The sequence below is a fragment of the Phacochoerus africanus genome, chromosome 15 (assembly GCF_016906955.1).
Source record: "Phacochoerus africanus isolate WHEZ1 chromosome 15, ROS_Pafr_v1, whole genome shotgun sequence".
In the NCBI taxonomy this organism is placed as follows: domain Eukaryota; kingdom Metazoa; phylum Chordata; class Mammalia; order Artiodactyla; family Suidae; genus Phacochoerus; species Phacochoerus africanus.
Window position 1 is genome coordinate 132,855,854 of NC_062558.1, and position 13,346 is coordinate 132,869,199.

Sequence of the window (13,346 nt, forward strand, 5' to 3'; positions counted from 1 at the left end):
CACTGCTGCAGCTTGGATGTAGTTTGCAACTGTGGCTGGGATCTGATCCTTAACCTGGGAACTCCATTTGCTGAGGGGCAGCCAAAAAGAAAAAAAAAAAGAAATGTCATGAAATGTGTATTGAACTCAATATGCTCACCTTCAATCTAAGAGAACGAAAATGAGATTTTTATATGTACATGCTCTGTAATCATAAATATATCAGATTTAGCATTTGGATTTTTTTTTTTTTCTTTTTAAGGCTGCACCTGCAGCATATGGAGGTTCCCAGGCTAGGGGTCCAATCCGAACTGTAGCTGCTGGCCTACACTACAGCCACAGCAACACAGAATCCTTAACCCACTTTGGGAGGCCAAGCAAGGATGGAACCTGCGTCCTCATGGATGCTAGTCAGATTCGGTTAACCGCTGAGCCACGACGGTAACTCCAGCATTTGGGGTTTTTATATTTCCCTCAGTATATACTGATTCTCACCTCACTTGCTCACATTTTGAACTTACCTCCTTATGACTATGAAGTAATCCTCTAAAGTAAGGTGAAGGCTAGAATCTGAATTCAACTTTTCTATACATCCCCACAGAAAGAAGTGGTTTTATGCTTTTCCATAGCTTAGCATGTCTTTTTGTTTCAACACTAAAACACCTAATATGCTCTTCATTAATGCACTGGAACTGATACCTAGGGATGGCCCTTTTCGGTCATTATTTCCTCACACTTGGTGCCGACTGGCGGCGCTAGGGCGCAATAACTAATACTGACTTCGCCCTTCCACCGACCTCATGTGGGAGGGGCAGCGGAGTCAAGGGTCAGCTTCGGCTCCTATTCCCTGATTTCCAGTAACTTATCTCCCAAGACCGCTGCAGGAAGAAACTTAAAGTCTCTTAGGCGATTTTCCTGATCAGGGGAATTCAGCGTTAAAAAGAGAAACAGCGCAGAGGCGCAGATCCTCACCGTTTGCAAGTTTCCGGCAGGAAGGATGATTCTAACTGAAGACTAAATCCAACTCTCTGGCTCTTTGGGAAAGTCCAGGTTTTAGGAAACTCAAACTCGCCTCAAGAAAGCTCCGCATCAGCGGTTCAGGTGACCATAGGAGATGACTTGGGAAACCGCGACCTCTCACGGTTTTTGGATTAGAAGACTCGCCCTTTCCTCCACGGCGCCACCAGGCGGCGCACCAGAGCGGTGGGAGACTCTGCGCGTGCGCGGCTGGCGGACAGTTCCGCAGACAATGCTTCCAGCTGCCTCCGTCTTTCTCAGCAGCATGAAGACCGGCGAGGACGCCAGAGGAGCGCGCAGCGAGGGGTCGCAGAACTTAGGCCTATGCGTCCTCTGTGGCCTGCCCGCAGCCGGAAAGTCAACCTTCGCGCGTGCCCTCCGCCACCGGCTGCAGCTGGAGCAGGGCTGGGCGGTGGGCGTCGTCGCCTATGATGACGTCATGCCTAACGTGTTCCTGGAGGAGGTGACTGCACGCCCATTGGTCAGTAAGGAGGGGGCGGGGCCTAGACTGCGTCGCGGAGGCTGTGTACCAGCTCCATCCGTGGACTGGAGAACACCTGTTAGGCGCGGTGCATCCCTGATTGAGGAGAGACCGGAATCCGAGGGAAAGTGGAGCCGGTTTAACACAGAATAAGTTGACCAGAAATATAAACAGATACAAACAGCCACGTGTATCCAGTTAGGTTCTGAAGTCAGCGTGCAATGTGGAAACCCCCAAAAGACAAATATCCTCTTGAAAGCTTTTGGGGAAGGTTGTTTTGAAAAGAGGGAGAGAATCTCTCAAAATTCCAACAGAGCCAGTTTAACATCCAGCCTGGCGAATCCAGGTTTTGTGGGGTTTTATGCTATGCAGTTTGGGGAACACTTTAAAAGAAAAAGAATGCAAAATTATAAGTAATAGGGTACTTACGGGCGTCCCTCCTAGGACAGTAGATGCAAATGAGGGGCTTGGCCTTTATCTTCGTGCTTTTCGCTTTATTTTCGTGCTTTTCACTGTTAACCTGCCTCTGCCTGCATGGGAAGAAATGACTGTTTCTTTGTTGACCACCAGATGAAGTATTAGGCTTGTATGTAGGGGTCAACCTGGTGTTCCAAGGTCATGCTCCTCCTTAAGCCCTCAGATCACCCTCAGCACAGTGAGGTCCCTCTCCTTGGAGAAGCATGAGAAAATGGAGTCTTCTGGGGAAGAATAGATTCCTGTCGCCATTCTCAGGCTCACTCTAGAGAAAATACTCTTTGATATATTCTGAACATTTTAAATAGTTATGTTTGTCGTTTAGTGTTGAATGTAAATGAATTCACTTAAATTGCAAATATGTGATTCCACTCTATAAGTGTAAATGCAAAAATACAGTCCATTTGGTGCATGGAAAAATTTCAGGCTTCTCCAGAGAAGTTATATACTTCCCCATCCTTGGTTAATTGTGAGGTAAATACAGTATCAGGCCCCTGGTAGCACTGGATTTACTTAGGTATGGTATTTTCACCACTCTGGAGGAAGCTCAAAGTTGTTGACTGAGATTGTTGTGTTTGCTGGGGTTTTCCCTCACTTTTCTTGTCCTTTTCTCAGTCTCCCCTACAGACAAAGGCCATGGGGCTCATCTAGTCACCATGAGTAAGATAGCTCACCTTTTAGGGAGTGACCCGTGTTCCCTTTTGCGTGGGTTTTGCTGATGTGTTTGTCATGTGCTGTAATCTCAGCAATGTGGGAAGCCATGGACAGGCAGGAAAGTGGTCTTGATCTCCTGTCCCTGTGTCTTCTGTCCAGCCTTGACCTCATAACTATGTTACTGTTCTCCAGAGCCTTGAGCAGCTCAAGATTTCTTGTATTTTTTTTTTTTTTGTCTTTGTTGTTGTTGTTGTTGTTGTTGTTGCTATTTCTTGGGCCGCTCCCGCGGCATATGGAGGTTCCCAGGCTAGGGGTTGAATCGGAGCTGCAGCCACCGGCCTACGCCAGAGCCACAGCCACGCGGGATCCGAGCCGCGTCTGCAACCTACACCACAGCTCACGGCAACGCCGGATCGTTAACCCACTGAGCAAGGGCAGGGACCGAACCCGCAACCTCATGGTTCCTAGTCGGATTCGTTAACCACTGCGCCATGACGGGAACTCCGATTTCTTGTATTTTTAAGCTGTTTATTCTCTCCCCCTCACCGTGTTTCCTCCGTCTTTCCCTATCCCCTTCCAATCCTGCTGTCAGCCTGAGGTCTTTTCATCTTGACCCAAGAACCTTTCAGTTGATCCATACTGAAATGAGCCTTTGCTGTATCTTGATTTTATTTTGGCAGGATGTTGATTTTGGTTCTGCCTTTCTTCTGGATGATAAGCCAGGCTTTCATTCTTTCATGTATTCACTAATTAAGTCATTTCATATACATTGCTGGAGCATCTATTAGGTGCCAGACCCTCTGCTGGAGGCTGGGTATACAATGGACCGTTGATCTAGCAGGGACGTAGAGATGCCTAAACAATGGAAACCTTGTTAGGATAGAGACCCAATATACACAGAACAGGGTGTCATGATAGGGAAGGGAGGGTCTGAGCTGCCCTCTGCGTGGTTGAGTCTGAGAAGAGCTCACAGAGGACAGGAGCTCACTGAGTAGCTTTCCAGGTGGAGGGAACAGCGTATATGAATACGTGGAGGATGACAAAACGGGTCATGTCTAGAGAACTCCAAATGGTCCAGACGGGTCATGTCTAGAGAACTCCAAATGGTCCAGAAACTTGTCATTTGGGACAGGGTGGTGGTGAGGCATGACTGCCCTGCTGGCTAAAGCCAAATGTAAATTGCAATTCTCTGGTCTCTTGCAGCCATCCCAGTGGAAGTTGCTTCGCCAGGAACTGTTGAAGTACCTCGAATGCTTCTTGTTGGCTGTCATTACTGGGTGTCAGATGTCTGCCCCACCCAGTAGGACTCAAGCCATGTGGGAAGATTTTATAACCTGCTTGAAGGATCAAGATCTGATATCTAGTGCAGCACTCGAGGCCCAGTCTCAGTACCTCTTAACGAAGACTGCTGTTTCTAGACCTTTGCTTTTGATTTTAGATGACAACTTTTATTATCAAAGTATGAGATATGAAGTCTATCAGCTGGCTCGGAAATGTAATTAAAGCATTTTTTTTTCTTGCACACAGAGACATTTGCATATCAGAATTACTACTGTCCTGGAGTTCCCTGGTGGCCTAGTGGCTAAGGGTCTGGAGTTGTCACTGCAGTGACTCAGGTTGCTGCTGTGGCACAGGTTCAGTTCCTGGCTCGGGAACTTCCACATGCTGCGGGCACGGCCAAAAAAAGAACAAAAAATACTGCTGTATAAAGTGAGAATTTAATTGGATCATGAGGTTTATGTGGATTTGGTTAATTTTCAGGGCTCCATGTTCAGTGTTGCAAATGGTCATTCCTGCTGCAGGTGCAATAATTTGTTTAGTATGTTTATTTCACATTGAGGGAAAATAGTACCCTTGTAATTTTGTGGTTTCAAATTGTTTTCAGATTCGTTAGGCTTTTGCCAGCTCTTTTTCGATTGTTCTCTCGAGACCTGCTTACAGAGGAATGGCCGGAGACCACAGCCACTGCCTGCCGAGACCATCCACCTGATGGGAGGCAAGATAGAGAAGCCCAACCCTGAGAAAAATGCTTGGGAACACAACAGCCTCACAATTCAGAGCCTGGCATGTGCTTCAGAGGCCAGGTAGCCTGTCAACGGTGTCCCTCACCGGGTGCCCCGCAGAGCCAAGCCCTGTGCTGTGGGCTTTCCCCATATCCATCCACTCGCTTAATCTTCACGCAGGCCTTGGAGAGGCTGTTACTTTGTGTAGAAGTAGAGCAAGGAAGTTCTGTTTGCTCAGGGTCACTGAGATTCTAAGTGACAGCTGAGATGTGAGGCCAAGTTCGTTCGCAAATGTGTACTCTTGTTAAAATGATACTGTTTTGGAGTTCCCATTGTGGCTCAGCGGGTTAAGAACCTGATTAGTATCCATGAGGATGCGGGTTCAATCCCTGGTCTTACTCAGTGAATTAAAGATCTGATGTTGCCATAAGCTGTGGTGTAGGTCACAGATGTGGCTTGCATCTCGTGTGGCTGTGGCGTAGGCCAGGAGCTGCAGCTCCAATTGGACTCCTAGCCTGAGATCTTCCATTTGCTGCAGGTGCAGCCCTAAAAAGAAAGGGAAAAAATGATACTGTTTTCCAGGGGTCAGAGCAGGGAGTTCAGAGTAGGGCATGTCACTGATACCCTTGCTGAGGCAGTGCAGCTAGATAGGGTTGCCCTGGTGGTCTAGAGGGTAGGACTCCACACTTTCGATGCTGCAGCCCAGGTTCAGTCCCTGACCTGGGAACTGAGATCCCACATCAGGCAGCTGCATGAAGACTGCCTATCTTATTAAAAATAACAATAAATAAATAGGTTGCCCAGTAGTTTTCTTAGAGAAAAGGAGTGGAACTGGCACTGAATCCTTATTCTGCCTGAAACCTCACTGTAATGATGCTGCTTGTGTACATGTGAGCCTTGTGGCTATGGTGTCTATTGCATTTCATTCCAGAAATAGGTCTTTAGAGTTCTGGAGAGTTCTAGTTCAGCCCATTTCAAATAGAAATTTCACTTACGATGGAAACGTTCTGTATTTGCACTGCCCAGGATGGTAGCTGCTTGCCTCAGGCAACAGACCATAGACCACTTGAAATACAGCCAATGCAATTTGTGACCTGAATTTGAAAATTTAATTACTTTAGACTTAACTAGCCACACGCAGCCTGTGGATATTGTGTGTGATGGCACAATTCTAGAGGTACCTTGCCCTCAGCCCTTTGTTCCTGCCTGACTTGTCAGAGGAGATAAGTGATTTTTAAAAGGCTAATTTTTGAGTTTCCTGGTGGCTCAGCAGATTAAGGATCCAGTGTTGTCACTGTAATGGCTCAGATTTGAAACCTGGCTTAGGAACTTCCAAATGCCAAAACAGATAAATAAATAGATAGAAGTTTTTTGTTTTTTGGGTTTTTTTTTTTTTTTTTTGGTTTTTAGGGCCACACCCACCTCAATGGAAGTTCCTAGGCTAGGGGTCACATTGGAGCTACAGCTGCCAGCCTACACCACAGCCTACATGCAGCTCGGGATCCAAGCTGCATCTGTGACCTACACCACAGCTCACGGCAAGGCCAGATCATTAACGCACTGAGCAAGGCCAGGGATCGAACCTGCGTCCCGTGGATCCTAGTCAGGTTCGTTAGCCACTGAGCCAAGAAGGGAACTGGCTAATTTTTTAAACTCATGCCTCAAAATGTTTAGTTCCCAGGATACAGTTTTCATGCAGTTTGTAATATGTACTTTAACATACTGAAAAAAAATGGATTTACATAACTATAGGGTTTATGAAATAAGCTACTGCTGAGATTTCTAAATTTGACTTCTCATGATATTTTAAAACTTTGAGCAGGCGGGCACGTAGCCAATTGATGCTACTCTTTCTGGAATGCTTACAATGTTTGCCTTCGGATTGAATGGCTGGTTGAGGCCTTGCAACGCCCCATGAGACCAGCCTGAGGTTATCATCGCTGTTTTCAGGGCCAGTTCTTGCTAAAAGCAAGGAGGGGTGTGAGCTTGGCTTGGCTGGCACCCTGAGCATAATCTGCAGTTTTGTCTTTGGTCTTAAGACCTTGGCTCAGAGTAACCACAGCACAACTGTGAAGGGGCTGTCTGAAGTCTGGTGGCCCTGAATTGGAAGTTGAGAGATGATGTGACAAATATACCTTTCCCAGGCCTCTGTGAAATGCTATTACTACTATTACTACTACTGCTACTACTGTTACCAGACTGCAGTTACTACTACTACTACTTTCAGTGCTATGGCTACGAATGCTATTACTACTGCTGCCATTGCTTCCACGGTTACTACTATTACCACTATTAATTATTATTGCTATTACTACTCCTACTACTACCATTACTCTTGCTACTATTGTTGCTACTATTACTACTTCTTTTTACCATCATCACTACTACTGCTACTATTGCTATTGCTGCTGCTACTGTTACTACTACCACTACTACTATTGCTATTAGCAGCAACAGCCGCTGAACAGACACTATGTCCTGGGTGTGTTCTCAACACTTCATATGCATAACTCGTTCGGTCCTCACAACAACCCTTTAAGGGTAGATACAACTATCCCCCTTTTACGATAGGACGACCGAGGCCCGGGTAAGTTGTGTATTCAGGTAGTAAAAGGCAGAGCCAAGATTTGGTGCCATCGCATTCTCGCTCACTCTCAGAACCTGAGCATCTTGAGGTGAAGATTTAATTCACTGAGCTCCAGGCTTACATTTTTTCCTTGCTGTTCCTTGTTCTCTGAGTAAAATCCAAATTCTACCGTAAGTTATGAGCTCTGACCCCACTAACTTCCCAGTTTCATGTCCAGGCTCTCTCCCCTTGCTCCTTTTCAACCAAGCCAGTTTTCCCTGTTCCCTGACCACGAGAAGCTTGTTCTTGTCGCGGAGCCATGGGCCTCACTGCCCCCTCTCCGCCTCCCATGTACTTAAGCTCAACCAGATTCCCTGACCGTCCTGCCTCACGTGAGGAGTGTGAAACACGCCAGCCACGCAGCCACTCTCGTCATGATCACTGTTTATTGTCTTCACCCGTTCGCTTGTCGCTGTCTGAAATGATTGTTCTACTGATTGAACTAATTGATCATTTGCCTCTATTACATTATCAGGCTGAGAAGGTAGGGACCTTAAAACACCCCCAGCTTAGCACGTAGTTCCGCATGCATAGTTGTACAGTATTTTTCGTATGTGAAGATGCTCAATGTTTGTTAGATGAATGAGCGAATCCCACCTCCACCCTCAGCGGCCCCTTATCCAGTGAGGAACTTTGCAAATACGCATCCAGTAAATGAGCAGAAGCCAGAAAATAAAGACCGAGCAGCTTTTAGGGAATGTGAAGTTCTAGGAGTCTAAAGTTCAGGCCTTAATGAGGGAAAAAAGAGAAGAATGCCTTTCAAAGCTTATTGGTAGGAGCCTTAGGGAATTAATATTCTTTACATGAGGGGATTTATGGGGGCTTAGAATTTGTTTGAGCTTCTGTATTTAAATTTTACAAGTAGAAGCTAGCTTCCAAATCACCGTCTTTCCCTTTTGTTTCAAATTGTGGATGTACCACTTTTATTCCTCTAGAATGCCGCTTAGTATTCATAAACACAAATTCTTTAAAAACAGATGTTTGAGGAGTTCCCCTTCTGACTCAGCAGGTTATGAACCCAACTGGTATCCATAAAGATGTGAGTTCAATTTCTGGCCTTGCTCATTGGGTTAAGGATCCAGTGTTGCCGTGAGCTGTGGTGTGGGTCGCAGACACGACTTGGATTCTGTGTTCCTGTGGCTGTGATGTAGGCTGGCAGGTGCAGATCCGATTCAGCCTCTAGCCTGGGAACTTCCGTATGCCTTGGTTGCAGTCCTAAAAAGCAAAATAAATATATAAAAAACAAACAAATAAATAAATAAATATAGATGTTTGATATAAGGATTCATTTATTTATTTTATTATTTTATTTTCTTTTTGCCATTTCTTTGGGCCGCTCCCGCGGCATATGGAGGTTCCCAGGCTAGGGGTCCAATCGGAGCTGTAGCCACCGGCCTACGCCAGAGCCACAGCAACGCAGGATCCGAGCCGCGTCTGCAACCTACACCACAGCTCACGGCAACGCTGGATTGTTAACCCACTGAGCAAGGGCAGGGATCGAACCTGCACCTCATGGTTCCTAGTCGGATTCGTTAACCACTGCGCCACGACGGGAACTCCAGGATTTATTTTATCCTGTCTTTTCTTATAGCCTGAAGTTGACTGATTTATTGCTCACTGCTTTGGAAAATCCGATAAAATGCGTGGAGGATGATGTGGAACAAAAGGTAAGTCTTGCAGTGCAGATTTAGTATAAATGAGAAGGAACTTTCTGTAGGAAGATCTGTTCAAGCTGAGTGTAGAGTGTGAATAACCGGTAAGACACGCTTTGTCCCCGCCTCAGCATCTCACCAGCACCCAGCCTCTGATACAACTCGCACGGCCCAGGCAAAGCCAACTGTTACATTTTCAGAAATATTGGAGCCTGTTGACATTATGTTGGTGGCTTGAAGTGGCAAGAATGGGCAGATTTACACCCTAGACACTGATCAGCAGTATACACAGGTTTGTGTGTTTTTCTCTGGGGAGCCCATTTTTAGGCATTTACCAACATGCCACTGCCTATGTGGAACCCAGTTTACAGCTGGTTCTGTTTTGTTTAGAAGAATACCTGGGACAGAAAAGCCACTTTTACTTTTCTTGCAGGCTCTTCATGTATGCCACCTATACTTTAGCCATTTCTTTTGCAAAACTGGATAACTGTTCCAACCACACTGTCTGTCACCTAGGAAACAGACAGAATCATCTGTTCAACCAACGTTCTTCATCAGGCTGATCAGACACTCCGAAGAATTGTCTCTCAGACAATGAAGGAAGCAAAAGGTAGGTTGGGGAATCAAGTTCTGCTTCTTCTTCTTTTTTTTTTTTTTTTCCTTTTCTTTTTAAGGCTGCACCTAAGGCATATGGAAGTTCCTGGGTTGGGGTCAAATCGGGGCTGTGGATGCAGGCCTACGCCACAGCCCCAGGAACGCCAGATCCAAGCTTCACCTGTGACCTACACTGCAGCTTGCGGCAGGCTGGATCTTTAACCCACTGAGTGAGGCCAGGGATCGAACCCATATCCTCATGGACACTATGTTGGGTCCTTCACCTGCTGAGCCACAATAGGAACTCCCAGATTTTGTTTAGTTGAGGCTACTCTCTGCTCCTCCTCTTGCTCCCAGGATACAGATAGCTTATTTGCTTCCCATTTATAAAGTTGATTTCATGTTTTCAGTTTAAATATGCAACTTGGTTATAAAAAACTAAAACGCCTGCCTCTGGAACCAAGTATTCATCCATCCAATAGGTTTTTATTGAGTGGCTACTCTGTACTAGGTGGTTTTTTTTTTTTTTTGGTCTTTTTAGGGCTGTACCCACGGCATATGGAGGTTCCCAGGCTAGGGGTCGAATTAGAGCTGTGACTGCTGGCCTCCAGGCTGATTCTTCAACCTACACCACAATGCCGGATCCTTAGCCCACTGAGCAAGGCCAGGGATTGGACCTGCATTCTCATGGAGAGTAGATGCGTTTCCACTGAGCCACAATGGGAACTCCTAGGCTTTATTCTAGATGCTGGGAGTCAAGAGGAAGCAGAACATCACAGTGAGGAGACAGACAAAAACATGAATATGTGCAAGTGCTCTGAAGAAAAATAAAGTAGGGTAAGGTGGTATAGTGTGATGGGAGGACTTATTTTTAAAAGAGTAAATCAGGAAGTCTTCTCAGAGGAAATGACATTTAAGCAGAGATTGAATGAAAGCAAACAGCAGTCATGCTGATGTCTGGCTCATTCCAGGCAATGGACACATCATGTGTGAAGGCCCATAGGTAAAGCTGGTCTGTTCTAGAGCAGAGACGAAGCCACTGAGTGTGGGGTGAAGTAAGGAATGAGGAGAGGTGTTCAGGAGCCAGACATAAAATCAGTGGGCTTTGAACAAGCTCAGTGCCTTGTCAGTCTGAATGTGGATGAACTATGTGGTGAATTATAGTTTTATAAAATAATTCCTTTGGGCATTAAATATTGAACTCTTTGCTATATTTATAATTTGATTTAAAAAATAAGAGCAGCTTACCATTTCTTGAACTCACTTTATATGCTAAGTGCCTTATAAATATTGTTCCTAGTCTTTAGAATTGGGCATCATTTTGTAAATGAAGAAATAGAAGGTTTCAGAGGTTAAGTAACTTGTCTGAGGCTGAACTCTAGCCACTAAATACGTGGGCAGCCTGGGTTGGAGTTAAGTCTGAATCTTGTTTGTACTTCTGTTATGCTCCCCGCCCCCACATCACCGAATTTATTTATTAATGCCTTTATAGAAACTTAGAACATTGCAAAGAGAAACAGTATACCAACAATAGTTTTTGCAACTTTTTTTTTTGTCTTTTCTAGGGCTGCACCCGCGGCATATGGAGGTTCCCAGGCTAGGGGTCGCATCAGAGCTGTAGCCACTGGCCTACACCACAACTCACAGCAACGCCGGATCCCTAACCCACTGAGGAGGCTAGGATTTGAACCTGCTGCATCCTCATGGATACTAGTCAGGTTTGTTTCTTCTGAGCTATGACAGGAACTCCTCCAACTTTTTAAAAACTATGATCCATAAGTTGATTTTATATTGTAATCTAGTGCATGTCCCAGTACACACACTCAAATTTCTCAAAACCCGTTTAATAAACTCTATGTTCTATTTGATTCCACCTTAGAAAAACACTGGTTGCAACATGCAACTCCCTTATGATTTGCAATCCAAAGTTTGGAACAAAAATGGCATCACAGTCAGAATGAAAACAAAAATTGTTGTAGGAATTTAAAAGCAATGAAAGAAGGGGGGATAAGATTAAACCCAAATCACCCCTTACCTCTTTCCCTACCCATAAATTTGTGTGTGTGTGTGTGGAGGTGGTACTAGTTAATTTATAATTAAATTATAAATTCAGTTCTTCCATCAAGGAAGTGGAAGGACAACCCACAGAATGGGAGAAAATATTTACAAACTACATCTCATAAGGAACTTGTATCCAACATAAAGGATTCTCACAATTCAATAATAAAGACAAAGAACCCAATTTTAAAAATGGGCAAGATATCCCTAGTGGCTCAGTGGACTGAGGATCCATTGTTGTCACTGCTGTGGCTTTGGTTGCTGCTGTGGTGCGGGTTTGATCCTGGCCGGGCAACTTCCACATACCGTGGGCGAAGCCAAAAACCAAACCAAACCAAACCACAATGAGATACCACTGCACACCCACCAGGACAGCTAGAACCCAAAAGTCCAGGTGTTAGTGAGGATGCGGGGAAATCAGAACACACATACCTCACTGGTGGGAATATAAAATGGAGCAGCTGCTCTGGAAAACAGCCTGGCAGTTCCTCAAATGATTAAATGTAGTTACCAGGGGACCTAGAAATGAAAACGGATGTTCGTATAAAAACCTGTACACAAGTGCTTATGGCAGCATTATTCCTACTAGCCAAAAGGTAGAAGCAACCCAAGTGTCCATCGGCTGACAAATGGATAAAGAAAATGTGGTCTGTCTATGCAATGGATTATGGAGCCATAAAAAGCAAGGGAGTACCACAGCATCAATGAGCCTTGTAAACCTTATGCAGAGTGCAAGAAGCCAGTCACAAAAAGCTGAGTCCAGTCAGGTGAAATGTCCAGAATGGGGAAATCTATACACAAAATAGATGAGTGGTTGCTTAGCGACTGGGGCAGGGAAGAAGGGGATGGAGTAAAGGAGGGTATGGCCAATGGGGTACAGGTTTTTGAGATAAAAACGTTCTAAATGCCTGTGAGTGCACTAAAACAACCAAATTGTAGTTTAAATCAGTAAATTGTATGTTACGTGAATTACATCTCTGTAGAGCTGTTCAACAAAAGAAAAAAAATCAGTTCTCAATCAACAGCTAGTGGCTGCTGGATTGAATGGGGCAGATATGAGACATTTCCATCATTGTAGGAAGCTCTATTGGACAACTTATTATATAGATACTAGATATATCGAGATACTGTATCAGAGCTTAGGTATAATATATTGTAGCTTCAAACCCAGATTGTCATCTTCTAGTTCTACTTTTTTGTCTTACTCTTAGTAAGGTTGTAAGTCAGCTTATTTTGTTCACAGAAAGTCCCTTTCAGTCTTGTCTTTTTTGTTCATGTCATAGCAAGTTAACTATTCTGTATCACATTAGTGTGACCTTTTGTCTAGATATTAAGCAACTCATTATTTTAGAATCTGAATGGTTTGTCTGAAGTAATCAAATTAATTTCCTGATGTCGCTAGTCCATCTTGACTTAAATTACACAAGTAATTTGAGAATATCTTTATTTTAGACAAACAAGTGCTTCCTTACAACTTGAAGCTTCTAGCAGAAGACCTTAACAAGCTCAAAGCAGAATTTTTGGAAGACCTAAGACAAGGAAACAAAAAATACCTGTGCTTTCAACAAACTGTTGACTTATCAGATGTTATTTCTTTTTTTCATTTTAAGAAAGATAACATTGTACAGAAATATTTTTCAAAGCAGCATAAAAACTTCTGAATTTCCAATCAAATATCTATTTTGGTTAAGATTTTATAAACTAATGAAAACAATTCTCTATTACTGGATGTTTTCTAGGCCAATGATGTTAATTGCCAATTCAGTCCATTCTAAAAGATCCATTTGTCATAACAGAAATTAGTCACT

At 44.3% G+C, this 13,346-nt stretch overlaps 1 protein-coding gene across 2 annotated transcripts; it reads left to right on the plus strand.

Moving 5' to 3' along the window:
* The first annotated feature begins 767 nt into the window (after positions 1-767).
* PSTK (phosphoseryl-tRNA kinase) lies at positions 768-13,252 on the plus strand. 2 transcript variants are annotated; one of them, XM_047759392.1, is made up of 6 exons: positions 768-1,477; positions 3,809-4,100; positions 4,491-4,689; positions 8,826-8,901; positions 9,403-9,496; positions 12,991-13,252. In XM_047759392.1, exons 1-6 carry the CDS (start codon positions 1,094-1,096, stop codon positions 13,197-13,199), a joined length of 1,254 nt encoding a protein of 417 aa, XP_047615348.1. In that variant the 5' UTR covers positions 768-1,093; the 3' UTR covers positions 13,200-13,252. The 2 variants fall into 2 exon arrangements, with proteins under 2 accessions (XP_047615348.1, XP_047615349.1); XM_047759393.1 differs by having other exon boundaries at positions 768-1,459.
* Positions 13,253-13,346: the final 94 nt, after the last annotated feature.